The 16239-nt window shown below is 41.8% G+C and overlaps 1 protein-coding gene across 1 annotated transcript; it reads right to left on the bottom strand.

Annotated features, from left to right (window-relative positions):
• Window positions 1–1248: 1248 nt before the first annotated feature.
• On the bottom strand, window positions 1249–16129 carry tnpo2b (transportin 2b). Its single transcript, XM_069665621.1, has 24 exons — window positions 15952–16129; window positions 15163–15262; window positions 14819–14894; window positions 14501–14650; window positions 14158–14264; window positions 13941–14074; window positions 13729–13810; window positions 12807–12929; window positions 12587–12705; window positions 12420–12480; window positions 12164–12335; window positions 11830–11982; window positions 10759–10984; window positions 10498–10669; window positions 10208–10402; window positions 9921–10079; window positions 7322–7409; window positions 7123–7221; window positions 6913–7008; window positions 5495–5570; window positions 4858–4957; window positions 4683–4757; window positions 3111–3240; window positions 1249–3007 (listed from the first exon to the last, which is right to left on the bottom strand). The coding sequence occupies exons 2-23, from the start codon at window positions 15259–15261 to the stop codon at window positions 3133–3135; spliced, it is 2670 nt and encodes an 889-aa protein (XP_069521722.1). The 5' UTR covers window position 15262; window positions 15952–16129; the 3' UTR covers window positions 1249–3007; window positions 3111–3132.
• Window positions 16130–16239: the final 110 nt, after the last annotated feature.

The following is a 16239-nucleotide window of genomic DNA, read 5'->3' as shown; positions in this document are numbered from 1 at the left end:
TGACCTGCTCTGTTTATAAGGTGTACTGATATAAAGTTTGTTATGCTTTAGCTCTATATAAATAAATTGACTGATTTATTGTTGATTGATTGACAAACTTTTACTGAGGCCTGGCCATTGTTTAAGTACATTACACCCTTACCTGCATGTCTTACAAAACGTCCCCAGAGTGGAAACTCCAACATCCAGCCTTCAGCATGCATGATATATTTAAAGAATCCACAATCCAGCTTGACTGCCAAGAAATTTTAGACAAACTTTAAATCATTTAACAGGCTCAAATCATTTTATTTCAATTGCCACTTTTATAAAAAAAAAAAGGGGATATGACTGGCAAAAGTAAGCCTAGGGAAAAAAAGGTACCAAAGTCTTTCTGCCAATATCATGGAACAATATCATGCTCTTTATTATAAACAGAATTTAGGGAAGAAAAACAGTCCCCCTTTGTCTCCTTACACTGATCCTTCAGATACAAAAACAGTTCGTAAAACTAAGAACATCAGTTATAAATAAAAAAAACACTATAATAAACAAGCAACAAAAGAAACTCTCATACAAGCTTTAAACTAAGAGACTGTGGAAAAACAACTAGCCTGGGGTTCGATTGTCTTGTATTTGAGGTGATAAATGATTGATTTGATTATCTCACTGGTCACAGTCTAGGTCAAATCTAGTGCATCATCTGTTATTGTCCTAATGTCTACACGCTGGAAAACACTGGCAGAATATCAATGAAAAATATAGATCCCTGTATCCAATTTTCCTGGCAAAATCTCACTGGATTATCATTAAAAGCCCTTCTGTTAGTGTGTTTGTACGTTATCATGATGCACATATTGAATATTGAAACGACAGCCGATCTCTACTTATTAACCATTTTTAAATTTCAGTGGCTCTTTGGCAGTGTCCTAGCTGTTACAATTGTTTTTATTGTACTTTGCTCTCATTGTGAATTGAGGTGGTGTGTTGGTGCATAAAGGACAATCATATTACTTTTAAATACAGGAACACATCAAACATATACCACTGCACACACACCTTTGCGAACATTGAGTGAAAAACGGACACAGAGCATGCACATAAAGTGGGCCGGGGGGGAGTTTACAAACCCTTCCAAATAAATGTTGCGTCCCTACTGTGCACACATAAAATGAACACTGATGAACTATCAAAAACATGCTCAGAGGCAAAAAAGGCACAGTACTCATGCGCACCTACTCATGCAGGATCTCAGACACATGCGGGATGTCACCCACCTACACACTCTCTCTCTCTCTCTCTCACACACACACACACACACACACACACACACACACACACACACACACACACACACACACACACACACACACACACACACACACACACCTCAGCAATATGGCAAAGTTAGTCATTGTAAAAGTGCGGATTAGTCCCAGTTTCACAAAGTTGTTTTTATTTGCCATTTAGTATTGGGATAATTTTGCCAGTCAAAGACACTTAATTTCACAGTGCAACACAGTATGACAAGAACACTGACATTAGGGTCAAACATATCATATGGGTGAGGTTAAAAAAAAGTCCATACAAAAAGAAAAAAGGTAAAATGAAATAAAAAGTGCAAAAACAACTCAATCACTGAAAATAGCATTAATTCGTTTTTTTTTTTTGCGTTAAATGTGCGAATTTAAGTCCACTATAGAAACAGAAATTATCAGTAGCAGCAAAAAAAAGGATATGGACCATTTTAAAACATTTTAAAGATCACAATGACATTGCCAATCACTGTTTTACTTAAGATATCTATATGGCATCAAATGGATATCAGTACAAATGTAGACAAACATATACACACTCACTCTTGCACATACACATTCATATACAAACACACAAAGACTTGGTCACAGTTAACAGGTGCCAAGGACATTGCGGTGGGAGTCAAGTTTTAGCTCGGTACCATATCAAAAACAATACATATTTCACACGCTGTTAAAACAGAATGCCAAAGTAAGGATTTACAAACAGCACATGCACGCAAGCGCAGACACACACGCACGCACAAACAGACACACAAAACCTCAAACAGACAACTAAGGATGTGATTATCTTTCTACGATTTCCTCCCCTCCGGTGAGAAAACAAATGTGTTAGCCCTAATCCTCCCTTCTGACAGGAATGGTTGCTGTGAAGCCACGAGGAAAGACACTTGCTCTTATTTTTTTTGATCAGGTAGAATATGTGACAGGAAAATGTCTGGTAGATGGATAGCTCTGTGAAGCAGCACTCTGGTCAAAATGAAGATAGGAAACATAGATGCGGATAGCAATACAGTAGAATTCAGCAACTACAGATGAAGTAATTCAGATTGAATCCTATTCCCCGGAAAAGAAAGATATCACCCAGAAAATGAACAGAGTTTAGACACCTGCCTGTCTGTCCCTAACTACATGTAGTAGGTCTCAAAAAGTCTAAATAATAGTGCCACCCACAGTCAGTTTGATGTACTGCATGTACAGCATGTGCAAGTGTATGTGTGAGTCTGTGTGTGGGTCGTCTTTGTCGGTCAAGCTATCAGTTTCTCTTGAGTTTAAGATTCCCATTAAAATCTCCACTATCCCTGTCTTTCAAGCTAAGTTACAGACCTTTCTGTAGCTCTTTCTCCCTGCTTGTTACTGATTTCCCTCCCTCTCTTTCCCTGAACTTTCTTTGTGCTGGTCTCTTTCCCTGCCTCTCTCTTTCCTAACTTGTCGATCCCTTCATCTCTCCTCTGTGTCCTTCTATCTGTCCCTCTCTATTTGTCCCTACCAGTTAGTTTTTTCTGTGTCGGGTCCCTGCCTAGTTAATCTAGAGGTGTCCCTCTGTCCCTCCCTCCCACCCGCCCACCCTCCCTCTATGGACAAACACATAGGGCGTGGGGGCCGTCCGTCAGGGGGAGCGGCCAATAGCGTCCCTCTCCCTCCCCCCAGATCTGGGCAGTGCAATACACAGATGGATGAGTTTCCCATTCACCCTCCTCCTGCTGGCTCACCTGGGAGGATGGACAAAAGAGAGAGCAGGCACACAAAAAAGTTAACATCAAAACATTCATATACCTCGGATTTCAGTAAAAAAAATGGTGTGAGTGGGAATACCTCTTGGGTGGGTGTAGAGATTCTAAACGCCATAGCAGGCTGCCAGTCTTTCCTTCAGCAGTGGGGGGAACTGCTCTGAGAACTGTTGCCAGTTCTCCTCTCCAACCTGCTCCTTAAAACCATGCAGGATCTGGAGCAAATCATGGGGCACATTACATTTCAGGCACATCCTCAAGAATTTAGGGCAGAGACTACATACTTTCACAGCTAGGGCCAGGAATTCAATTCTGTCTTCAACTATGAGATCATATAACTATCCCCTCTTTGGTTCCTTTGTCAAGACTAAGACCTGAGTCCTGAGTGTTTGATTGACTGCAACAATGCTGAATTACCTAAACCCCCGATCTCAGATCCCATCATCTATAGTCTGACGACGATATAGCCTCTGGGGACAACAGTGAACATGTCGGGCGTGTAGCCGGTGGTTAGCGATAAACGACCTCCAGTTAAGACTTCCTTTTCTGCGTGCTGCATTGTTTACAGAAAAATAAACCGTTTTTACCTTTACCGAAATTTCAACAACATGATGCAGATTTATTAGAAGTTAAAATGAAGCTTTGTCAGGTGTGTCCTCAAGAGGAGAAGAAAACTACTTTTAAAATGCTCGTTTGTTGAACAGAGGTTGGATCGGTCATTTCTGATGCATTCGAGGAAGTCAGGAAATCTGAACACTGAACAGCTTTTGTGACACCGCATCAGGGAATTTATGTCAAGTTGAATTTTAGATCTAGAGCAGATTGTTAGTCAATAGACTCTAGTCTAATTGTCACTAGAGCAGTTAGTTGGTCAATATTACTCGGACTACAAGCGTATTACAAACGGGAAACAGAACACTTGCCATCCCTTAATTCCACGACCCTGCCTACAGATTTTACATTTCTTTGTAGAATCTGTAGATAGAGATCGCGTAACTGCTGCTGGGCTCCGGGACCCCCATTCAGACTCTCATTAATTGGATTTACCTAAAGCCTTTAAATCCATATGATAGTGTTAAGTTATAGATGGGGAATAAGTATTTTAAAGCAATACAGAAGGGTTCATTATCTTTCATCACATTTTTGCCGTCACCTGGCATCTGACTTGTGGTTTCCTTTACACAAAAACTTTGATGAATTATCAATGGTTAAACAAATGTTAGCTCTAGCAGCATCTTGCATTAATAGCCTCTTTTTGTGCTGATGGTGTCGAGCAAAGCCAAACAGGACTCTATTGTTACGCATAGGTTAAATTCCCTACCAGAATATTATTGAAGAATGACAGAGATTCTAAATATGTGTGAATTTTTCACAGTGACTTTGGTAAAAAAATATGTGGGCAGAACATTCTGGCAAATATATTCAGCTCATTCTCTGCAGAACAAGAACAGAGTCCACACTGCTGAGCCTCACAACAAAAAAATCTGAGATAAGCACTCTCTGAAGCCTCTACACCCCAGAGTGACTCACACTGCAGGGTGAGAACTAAACAAAAAGTGTGATGTTTTCATGGTGAAAAATGTGACTTTGGATGTGGCTAGTTGTGGAAACACAAGAACTTGCTCTCTAAACCAGTGTCACCCGGTGAGCCCCTCACCTTGTAAAACATGTCTCTCAGATCGTCTTTAGGATTCACCCAGGAGGCCACAGCATCACAGAAGAAGATGAAGTCCTGGACAAATGGAGTAAGAGGAGAGAAATAAAATATCTGTGTGTTAAAAGCCAAAGACACAGACAGTGAAAGAGAAAACAACTATGAAGAAATGTCTCACCTGCACCACACCTCCCGGGTTGACGCCAATCATCATGCAAATCCCGCGGAAGGCAGAGTCTTTCTCCTCGTTGTCTCTGATGTTCCGCAGAGATGTACACCTGCAGCATTTAAAAATGAACCAGTTAGAAGCTGTTAAATGTGATGCTGTCAAGAATTGCAGAATTCAACTCAACTGTCTGTGAAAGAACAACGTGGTAATCTGCCAAATTAGGACATGTAAGATAAATAAATTCAAGGAGTAAAATAAATGGTAATAACCAAGATGCCATTATCTTGCTGTGAAGGAGGTTTTTTTGTAAGCTGAAGAAAACAACACAGGCTTAGATTTTGTATTCTAATTTCTCTCTCATTTAAGTACACTTTCAAAAGAATGTCACTCAGCTCTTGTCCTGCAGTGTTGTGTTTGTCAGTAACATGGCAACACAAAAACACAAGGTGGGAAAATGAGAAATATCAAAACTGACTTGAATTTGTATCCCCTGGCAACAGAGAGTGCAGAGAATGCACAGAGAATGAATGCACTTGTCTGCTGAGCGTTTGATATATAGCAACTTGCCAATGCTGACACTATGCACAATGTCAATCATTCTGCAAAGCTTTCATAGCATGGGGAATAAGAGTAAACAGTCTCTCACCAAGGTCGGATAAACTGCGGTAGCATGGGAGCGACCTCCTGAGGACACACATAACCCAGTCGGCCGATAGTAATTGCTGGAAGAGAACAAAGAGGAGTCAGGACCTCTTTTAGAAAGTAGTTTGTATGAGCTGTTAAATGCCTTTTTGACTTGACAGTTAACAGTCAGTGCTAACTATGGGTTGCACAGACGACTAGCCACTTATTACAGTTGTCATGCTCCAGCGTCTGTTGGAGCAAAGTATCGCAGTGCAATCTGTGCTTGTGGATGAAACTCTAGTCACTAAAGCTGGTGAAACAGCTGATTCCAGTGGCAGCCCAAGGCTACCAAAATAACATTTGAAGAGTTGCGTAATATGTGGTTATCTTTCATCTTTCCAGTGATTTACAACATGCAACACCACTCTGCGCAGAGAAGCGCCCGATCTGGAAGCCGTGCATTCTTTTAAAAACATTGTTTGACAGCAGTTGGAAACGCAGTTCAAATTGAGTCAGATGAGCGTACGGAATCCATCCTTATTGGGGTCTTCACTACGTTATTGTTGCATACATTATTGCAGCTGAGTTGCAACCTGATGATTGATCATGATTGCTTCAGATCAGTGATTTGCAACAAGACTGGATGCAACTGCCAAAAGAATCCCTTGACATCTGATCATAAACGTTCTAAAACTGGGCCGTTCACATCAAAGCAACACAACGCAGCTGCCCGTCCTCTTAGCAACGACTCACTGACATACCCCACTACTTCTGGGTTTATACTATAACGTTAATTAATACTATACCGTTAGTATTAGGCCTAGGTTACATGAATTAACTAGCTGGATTTCTGTTATCGTTATAAATAGAAATGGATGACTGTTACAGTGACAGTGACGTGCTCGCAATGTTAGCTGTAACATTGCTTGATAAACATTGAAGATAGAGAGTTTGGAAAGAGAGGATCTGGAGCCGTCTTTGGCTACTGCAGCGCTAGAGACAGAGTGCCTACGCTAACTTATGCTGTTTTCTGATTGGCTGAAGTGAAATAGCTACATCATTCAGTTCTAAAACTGCATTTGGAGATTTGAAAGTCAAATCTTCTGCAGCTCCACGCAACCGCTTCAGATGCCCTGCAACTAACCAGTTCACACTGCTGCAATTTTCTCTGCAACATTCTAAAACTGTTTCATTGCGTTGCAAACCATTGATATGACCTGGGCTTAAATGATATATGTGTAAAGTGTTTGCTGTCAGCAGCATATACATTAGGTTTTGCAAATACATATGGTTGCAAAGCATTCCCTTCTCCTGTGGTTTTACTCATGATGTCATCAGCGACTAGTCAACGTCAACTCGACGATGACAGTCGAAAAATTCTGAAGTCATTCAAACCCTAGTGCTAACAGATACTATGGAATTTCTGTGTGTTTTTTTTACCGGTGTTCTCCAGCAGAGTCTTGGGGGTGTTGGGCCGATTAATGATCTCAACCAGTTGGTTCAGAACCATAGCAATGTATGGCTGCATCTCCACTCCTGATGGAGAGTTAATTAAAGTTATACAAGTTTGCAGAGCAATACACTGCATCTCATAGTCGAATGCTCAAAAAGTTAACAGCAGCAAGTATAGGAAAATTTGCAGAAACTCACCCATCTGCATACAGATCTCTCCGATGGCCCAGGTAGCATTGTTGCAGACGGAGATGAACTCTGGGTTCAGATTTGTCCCCAGAATTGGCATGAATTCAGCTGCGGGACACACGTTATTATCACATTAGACACACTGCAAAAGAGGATTGTGGGACCGTTCTGTGTGTGCTGCATGTGGGTGAGAAAGTGAAATAATTACCAATGCACGGTTTAACATGAGGGAAGCAGGCCTTGGTCAAGTCTCCCAGCAGAGCAAATGAGCTCTGTCTAACCTCAGGCATCGTATCCTGGGACAAAAGAGACAGAGAGACAAAGAAAAATGTGAACACGCACCATCAAAAGACCTACAGATTAGAAGAAGATTGCAGCAGTATAACAACAGGGATACTGATTTGTATGGTGAAAAAAATGAATGTATTTGAGGTTTTGTAATTAACCCCAAGATCTGTCAATGGTTGGAATATTACCGCCAATATACAGCCACTTTCAAATTCGCTTGTAAATGTATAGAGACTATTAATTATGAACTTCATGTATTTCTGATAATACCTTAACCTCACCTCCTATTTGGGGATACTTAAAGAGAAAGACATATTCGCGATCAGCAGTCATTACCAAGATGCGTATCTGAATATTAAATCATTATTTCACAATATCTGTTTCACAGTTACGGGAGCCTGCTTTCAGTGAATGTGATACCTTTGTTACCTCGTCCCGGAGCTGTTTAACGCTGCAGCCACATGAACGGACTGTTTGCGGAGCAGAGGTGCCACTGAGTGACTTTTAGCGGCTTTTACCTGCTGCACACACACAGCATGAGGTTGTGTGTGCCGACAGGAAGTAGGATGCGTGAGCTTTCCAAAAGTTACTGTCACTGTGCTGGTCACACTGTTAAAACATACATTTGAACACCATTACAAACAGTAGATGACACCGGCTAACGTATAAGCAGCTGACAGGTCTATTTGTAGTCGCTGAACCAAGTGTGATAAAAGTAGGACAGGGTTTTTATTTTGTAAAATAGACTTGAAAGTCCTAAATAATATCAAGTAAAATTGTTCATTGTTTATATGTACATGAAAACACGTACTGAAAAACATGTATTTTTTATATTGCAATAAATATTGTAGAACAAAAAGTTATCAGCCCTACTAGAGGAGGAATATGTCAGCATCTCCTGTGTGAAGCCCGTCCTCCATCTGCTACAATCAGAAATCTTGAAGCCATCTGAAATCTTAGATTACTTCCTCAAATATTCTTCATCGCTCAGAGCCACGTTGCTCACCAATACAAATCACTCACAGCTAGAGGACTTCACAGGTCTACCAGAACCTGAGGACCCGGGACCCGAACGGGTTAACGTGCAACTATGTGTCATTCGCATGAGAACGTGAGGTAAATAAAGTGGAAAAAAAACGGAAGAAAGAGCAACAACGAGTTGAGTGACGTGTCACGTGACTGCAGGTTCAGAGAAAAGTTGAAACCAAAGCTGGTAAAGATGGATACCTTCCTTGCTGATGTGGACAAAAAAGCTAAATGAAAATGAATATAAAGAGGTAAAACCTTGTTTATGCAAATTGTGGACAAAGACGAAAGTAAGAGCAGTTCTGTGTAACACATGTGTGGCTTCTAAACGAGTGGCACATTTGTCATCCGTTTGCGTGACAGCAAGTGGACTTTAATCTGAGATAACTAGTGGATTAGCATCGCTCTTTTTATCAACACTACATAGATAACAGAATACCTGGATGTACTTTATGAACTTTCTTGGCAGAGGATGGATTATATGCACAGCCATACACAGGGGAGAAGGCTGCGTCACACAGGTAGGACAAAAAGGTTTGTTTTGACAGCTGACTAACGGTTACTTGTAAACAGCAATCAGCTGTGAAGTCGGTGCTGATAGGCTCGCCAGGCCGGGGTCAGGTCCGACATCACTCGGTTCTACAGGGGTCCGGGTCCAGGCTTTCAAATAATTGCAGAGTCTGGTTCGGTTCCTGGTCGCACAATTTTGGATCTCTTAGGGTTCGGGCACAAAACTTTGGACCTGTGAAGACCTCTACTCACAGCTCAAAACAGAGCAGGCTACTCCTAAAACACCTAAAACATATTTAGGCATTTACCTAATTTTCATTCCTATTTTGCACCAATGAACACATTAGTTCTAATCATTTTTCTCTGCAGAGAAGAGAATTTCTCAATAGAGAAAAAAAGAGCTACAATCATATTTTAAGTAGAGTACCCTTTTCATTTTGTAATACTGTTACAGCAAAAAGCAAAAAAAATACCATGATATAGATTTTAGTTCATATCGACCACCCCTAGCTGTACTAACATTTTAAATAAGTGATTACAGCTTGTAATGATAGCATTTGTTTCCATATCTAAATCAGTTATAAACATGTACTTTGTTGCAAAATACAATAATAACAGAAGCCCCACCTCTGAAATGTTTGGATGTCTGAAAAAAAATTTTGACAGTGGCGTGAATAAGCTGAGTACAGCCAGAACGAGACGCAGCAGGATGCTGTGTACAGTCAGCATTACAGTAACAAGTTAATTAGACAAATTCATAAATGTTTTACCTCACAAAAAAAAAGGTACCCATCCACTGTCATGTCACATCTCAGAAAAAACTTACATGTGGTGTAGCTTTATTTCCCCAATGCACTTAACATAAGATGCTTGAACTAAGCGTCTGATGAATGAATGTAATGATGGAATATAACAAGGATGGCTTGACTCAACTAAGCAATGAATTTAAGATCTAATATGACACACACACAGGCTCTCCTCACCTGCATGCACTGGAAAAGCAGCGTCATGATGTTACTGCGGGCAACAAGCGTGTCAACATGGCCCCCAAGACCCTCAGCCAAGCCACTTAAAAGATCCAGAGCCACGATCATGAAGTCCTTGTCGGGTGCTTCGTACTGGTCTGGCTGCTGACTGTACATCTGTGACACACCGAAGAGGTGTTGGATAGAAAAGGTCAGAAATGCAACGATGGGTTAAGTGTCACTTATGCAAAGCAGCGAAAACATTAACGATTTGTGTAAAGTGAGTGTGAGTGAGTGTGGCTAACCATGGCCTGAGCTAGTGTTTTCTGGACCAGAGTGACACAGCGCTGGTAGACGGGCTCGCAGTAGGGTAGGAAGCCACTCTGCAGCGCCGTGGCGACAGACGACAGACACTCGAGCAGAGGGAAAAGATCTTTGTCTTCGTCCTTCAGCTCGTTCCACTTGGCTATCAGCGGAGGCATTAGCTTCTGTATGTACTCCTGTTAAAACAAGTGTGTTATTTCTGGGACTCACTGGTTCCTATAGCACAAGAGAAGATTGAAATGTTGTGTAAAAATGTGCATTTTGGGCTCACAGGCTGGTTGAGATGATGTCCCACAGAGTCCGCCAGTGTTCCTATTGCATCATAAAGAATGAGCAGGTTCTTGTGCTGGTACTTCCCAAAAGCAAAAACCAGAGTGTCAAGGATGAAGCTTAGGTAAGGCACCAGCTCCGTACATGCCTCCTCCTCCAAGGTGGCAAACGCACTGTAGGAAAGACAAGATGGGTTAAAGGGATGAGCGGATAATGAGACAACAAAGGAGCGGGAGCTGTATGGAAAAACTGAGAGCTGTACCTGCATGCTGCTTCCTGTACCCTCTTATTGCCATCCAGGATGCGTTTAAGCAGCTCGGTCATGAGGGGTTTGAGGTGAGCATCAGGAGGCTGGCTGACCACCCAGTGGGCGTAGCGGCTGAGGGTCCAGCAGGCGATGGAACGGACCAGGGCCTTCTTGTCGCATAAACACTGAATGAGGTGGGGGATGAGCTCAGGCAAGTAAGGTACCATGCCTTGCATACATCCTGGAAGGACACATGAGGGTGAAGGTTTTATGTACAAAAAGTGCAAAAAATAAAGAATTTGCTTTTTATCAAAGAGTTAATTGAGAGGATCAATACCCCTCTCATGTCTTTAAATTAAATACACAGCTATCTCTAGCAGCTGGTTAGCTTAGCATAAATACTGGAAAAATGGGGGGGGGGGGGGGGAATCGACTTAACAGTACTTTTTCATTTTTCTGACTGCAGTGAAACACTAGTGTCCTAGCCTGCTGCCACATTATCGACATCGAACGGTGGACACGCAAGTTTATTAACCACTACTTAGTTTGTATCCTTAATTGTTTAAATGAAATCCAGGGTGACTGACTAGTTGTTGTTGTAGTGGCTAAACTAGCATGTCGCGAGACTGCGCACTGCTCGTTTGCAGTGATTAGCTGCACAGAGGGTTAAAACAGCGGTGCTCGGACAGCCAAGTTTATTTTACTGATTACTGTGTCGTTCTGTATGGAAAGTTGAGATACGTCCCTGGGGCGTATGGCTAGTGAGTTTACTGCATCCCTTTAGATTTTAATGCACCAGAGATGCTGGAACCCCCGCGGTTGGCGTCACATAACTGCGGTCATAAAGTTACCGCCTTAATAGCTATAAAACTTTTTGTTGACTTGTGAAAATGAGGAAATTGTTCTGCATTTCAGTCAATAAAAATATCTAGACATATTTAAAGGTTAAGCCAATTTTTCAGCCTGTTTTTGTCTTCCCATGGTTACAAATAGTGAAAGATCAAAAAGGACATAATGTAGCCAGTAAGTATGCCTATTTGATCAAAGTGTACTGCATTTTAATATCAAGCTTGTGCCAATTCTCACCCTCAGCGATTGCCCCCAGCACCAGGATGCCAGACTCCTTGATGACCCAGTCAGGGTGGAACAGCAGGCCTTTGAGCAGGGGCAGGAGATGGGGAAGCAACTCCTCACGAAACACATTGGCAAGAACATCCAGAGCTGCGGCAGAACACTTACCTGAAAGGGGAACACATTCAGCATTAAATAACTTTGAAACGGTAACAATATTTGTTATTATGGTTAAAAAGTTGTTACATTAAACTTTAAATTTAAAAAATGTCTAAAAAAGCTTTTTAAGGGCAGGAATTGCCACATAGCAACCAGAGACAATTACTATAGCTGCATGTTTGTAACTTACGTAAGTTCCAGTCAGATAGAGTATCGTCATCATCGTCCTCGTCTTCATCTATGTCCTCACCCTCCTCACCCTCCCCTCCTTCGTGCTGCAGAGTGACGGTACGGGACTTGTGGAAGCGAGGCTTGATGTCTTGCTCACTGTCTGGAATTGCCTCGTCCTCTTCAACGTCACCCTGGATGGCGACAGAGAGAAAGGTCAATGCAGAATGAACACAGGTAACACGGAAAAGATAAGACGCGGGGGCAGAGAGGCTCACCTTTAGAAGAATAATGTCAATCTCAGAGTATTTCATCCCATTCACCAGGATAGGAATCAGTCTGAGAAAAGAGACACACAACCCCATTAAAACTCATACAACACTTCAATCCTTCCTTGTCAACAACTTAACCCTGTCCATCGAGCTGTTCGCATGTGAGCACTTACTGGACCAAGTGACCTGAAAGGGCCTCTTTGCAGATGGGCTGTTCAGCCAGAGTCAGCCAGAACTCGCAGGCCTCCAGAGCCACATTCTCATCTGGGTCCTGAGTTCGCTGCAGCATGTACTGGTGACAGACAACAAGAGTGGATGTTGAGAAAATGGGGGAAGGGAAAGCCTCATGTTGTGTTGTTTCAAGGGATGTGTGAGATCAAGTCCGGTCCTCACCTGGATGATGCTGTGCATGTGGGGGATGAGGCGGTCGATGCGGACTTCCAGCAGCATGACCAGAGCCCTGCATACATTCTTCCGCACTTCACTGTCCTCGTCACCGGCCAGTGCAAACAGACTCTGTATGTGAAAGAAAAAGGAGAGGACAGTAAGGGGACGGATGGGGTCGGAACATTCCAATGTTCCTACGTATTATGGTTTTATGTATGGAGTACAAGGGGATAGAAGGGAGGGATGCTTTAAATGCAGTGCGTTGATCACGGACATCTCAAAAGACACTTTTGCAAACTGCACGAGCTGCAGTTAATTTGTAAAAAAGGCTTTTCGAAAATTAGATAATTTTCAAACTTCACACTGTTAAAGAGATAAAACAGTTTAACTTAAAGTAGCAATAAACTCTCTCCTACATTGTAGTCAACTTCCTTCACTGCCCCATCTCCGCTAGCAACCAATTATCAATTAGATGCCAATTATCAAAGACTGTAGCTTTATCAACAAACTGGATACAGTTAGTATAATGGAACAATAGAACTGGTCAGAAACCCTTTTTGGAAATACAGCTGCAACAATTAATTGATTAGTCAATTGAAAGAATAAATTTGTAATTGTGATGATAACCAATTGATCCTTTCAATCTTTTTAAAGCAGACATGTCAGACAAAGGCAAACATTTATTGCCCCCCTGTAACACGTAGTCATTTTCATTGATAATGAAAATAAACTAGTTGCAGCTTTATTTTAAACGTAAAAAAAAAAAATACATAAGTTAAGACAACAAATACATTGCGTTGTAACGAAGTCCATCTCTAAAAGGGGCTTAAGGTGAGTCTTAAGGCAAAATAGGATGGATGTACAAGTGAGAGAGGGATGTTCGAAGACAATTGAAATAAACCCCAAAGTGTAATCGTTTAGCGCTCACCTCAATGAAGGTGTCAATGTTATCCATTAGAGCCTGAGCTCGACCAATGATGAACTGGTTCACACATGCTATAGCATGGGATCTGAGGGAGAGACAAATAAGTGGGATCTATAACAATGACTTTAACAGGTAGAGTCAAAATGGAAAGGCTAATGAGGAGAGACAAATTGTCAGAGGACAGTCAGAGGGTAAGCAAACAGTGTTTCACTCACCTGATCTTGGGGCTGCAGTGCTTGAAAAACTGAAGGAACTTAGGGATCATGATGTTGAGAGGTCTGTTCAGAGCATCGCTGTCTAATAACTCTGATGAATCCTCACAGATCTTCTGCAATGCTCCAAAAGAACCCTAAAAGACAGTAAAATCATAAAGGAAAATGACTATCACAGTAACTTTACAAAGCTATTTGTGTAGAGGCAGGAAAGCCTTACCTCACAGGTGTTGTAGTCCTCTGAGTTGAGCAAATTACAGAGCTGAGGCAAAAGTTCTGGCCATGTCTGCAGCTCTCCTTTAGAGGCTATGGTTGTGATCAGGATACCTTTATGATGCAAAATAAAAGGTAATATAACAATAAATCAGGCCTTAAAATCCAAGAGTAACTAATAACTTGCAATTGCCCTCAGTCAATTAAAACATCTTGAAAACACAGCGATCGCTCCCACACAGACACATTACCTGCAGAAATTCAACCACCTACATAATACTCTGACTCACACTAGAACATTCAGCCAACACTAGCTTTCTCTTTCTACATTTTTTCACTCAAACACCCACCAATCGTAGCTCTGATAAGTGGTGACGGGTCTCCGATGTTATTGAGGCATTCTCGTTTGATGAAGTCGGCCACGTTTGGAGGGAAGTTCTGGTAGTGAGCTTTAACATTGTTCTTCAGTATAAGACCGCTCAGAGAGCGAGTGGGCTCGTCTTGAGAAGTAAGACAGCAGAGAGACAGAGTATAAATACATTTTAAAAATGGAAAAGACAAGGTTAGATATAAAAATTTTTGCACAGGACAAGCACCATTATGAACGTTGTTCTGAAAATGACAATACTGTTTCATTGTTAATATTATTTTGGTGTGCACACCCTTACCCTCAGATTTGAGGCTTGTGAGAACAAAGATGAGATAGTTGTTGAAATCTGGGAACTGATTAAGTTGCTCCAGTTTCTGCAGGCTCTGTTAAGGAGGTCAATCATCCACACGAACAGCAAAAACTCACACAGCCTCACATACCTCGTGTTCATGTCTGACATTTATTCTGCTTAAATTGATACAATAACAATCCATTACAGCAGTTCACTTGACGTGAGCTGCGCATTACAGAAACACTCTGTTCATTGACACATACTTTGACACACAAGCTCTAGAAGCAAATCTCACACCTTTTTCTCTCACCCTCACTTCCACAAACATACACAGACAGATGTAAGGATACTTCTTGCACAGCTCTCTGTGTTGCTGTGTCTGGAGACTGGGAGTCCTTGAGTAGCTGAAGCACTTGCTGCAGACCCTGTTCATCTGGCTGCCACTCCATCCTATAGGACACATCACACATTGCAGGTTTATGAAGCATGTATTACACATACAGCCCCACCTGTGAACTCAGCTCTCGATCTGTGACGAGTCAAATACCATAGAGTAAGCCAACGGTAGGCAGTTAGAAAAACTGACAACCAGAATGTGATGTCTTTCGTTACTACTAGCAACACCTTGTCAAACGCTAACGTGAATTGTTAACCTCGCACACTGGTCTCTTGTATCCTAATATAGGACAGGATACTACACTGGCTGCAAAGATTAGCGTACAATGTAGCAAAACACCACCTTTAAAGAGTTAATGTTTATGGTAATTTCCGTTTCTGGCAACGAGAAAGCATCAAAGTAACATGGACAAGTATCCACACCAACAATCAGTCGAGATCCAAACAGCCTTTTCAAATTAGGGCCCAGACGACACAGGCGCAAATGTCTGGCTCATTCGGATAACAAGCTAGGTTAGCATCCCTACGATACTCAAAACGCACAAGACTTTCAAAGAAAACTATCTTACGTTAACTGTAAAGATGCCACGTTGCACTGCCAAATGAATGTGTGTAATCAAAGCCACAAAAGATGGTTCAAACGGAGCGCATTAATACAGAGCAGTTGCATATCAATCCCCGGCAGCAGCAACCAGTAGCATGGCTAGCTAGCATCATATTGAAAGTACCGCGAAAGGTTTTACCTGATCACTCCGGTGTGGTAGATCTATATTTCTATAGACAATCTTGCAGTTATGCTGTAACAACTAACATTAAATACAATATGACTGCGATGTGTAGCTAATTACAAACTTATGATCTCAATGGATCTGTTTGGTTGCTGTGTTAGCTGGTATGTGACAGAGATTGCATGCCTTGCAATCAAGCCGGTTGATCGTTTTTTGTTATGCTCGGCTTCCGTAGACTGTCGGGCAAGATAACAAGGTGCTTAGCCACTGAGCTGACTGCCTGTTTACTGTATCAGTGTTAAG

The sequence above is a fragment of the Semicossyphus pulcher genome, unplaced genomic scaffold (genome assembly GCF_022749685.1).
Source record: "Semicossyphus pulcher isolate SPU_LCO1_2020_fin unplaced genomic scaffold, fSemPul1.0.p SCAF_17, whole genome shotgun sequence".
NCBI classification, from domain to species: domain Eukaryota; kingdom Metazoa; phylum Chordata; class Actinopteri; order Labriformes; family Labridae; genus Semicossyphus; species Semicossyphus pulcher.
Note: the sequence above shows the minus strand (reverse complement) of the source record. Positions and strands in the feature narration are given on the sequence as shown.

What these genes read in the sequence shown, in the direction of transcription:
- tnpo2b (XM_069665621.1), bottom strand. Translation starts at nt 15,261, where the DNA reads ATGGAGTGGCAGCCAGATGAACAGGGTCTGCAGCAAGTGCTTCAGCTA. An exon ending in AGGACTACAACACCTGTGAG is followed by an intron (nt 14,075 to 14,157) that starts GTAAGGCTTTCC and finishes ACTGTCTTTTAG; the next exon opens with GGTTCTTTTGGAGCATTGCA. An exon ending in GTACAGGAAGCAGCATGCAG is followed by an intron (nt 10,670 to 10,758) that starts GTACAGCTCTCA and finishes TCTTTCCTACAG; the next exon opens with TGCGTTTGCCACCTTGGAGG.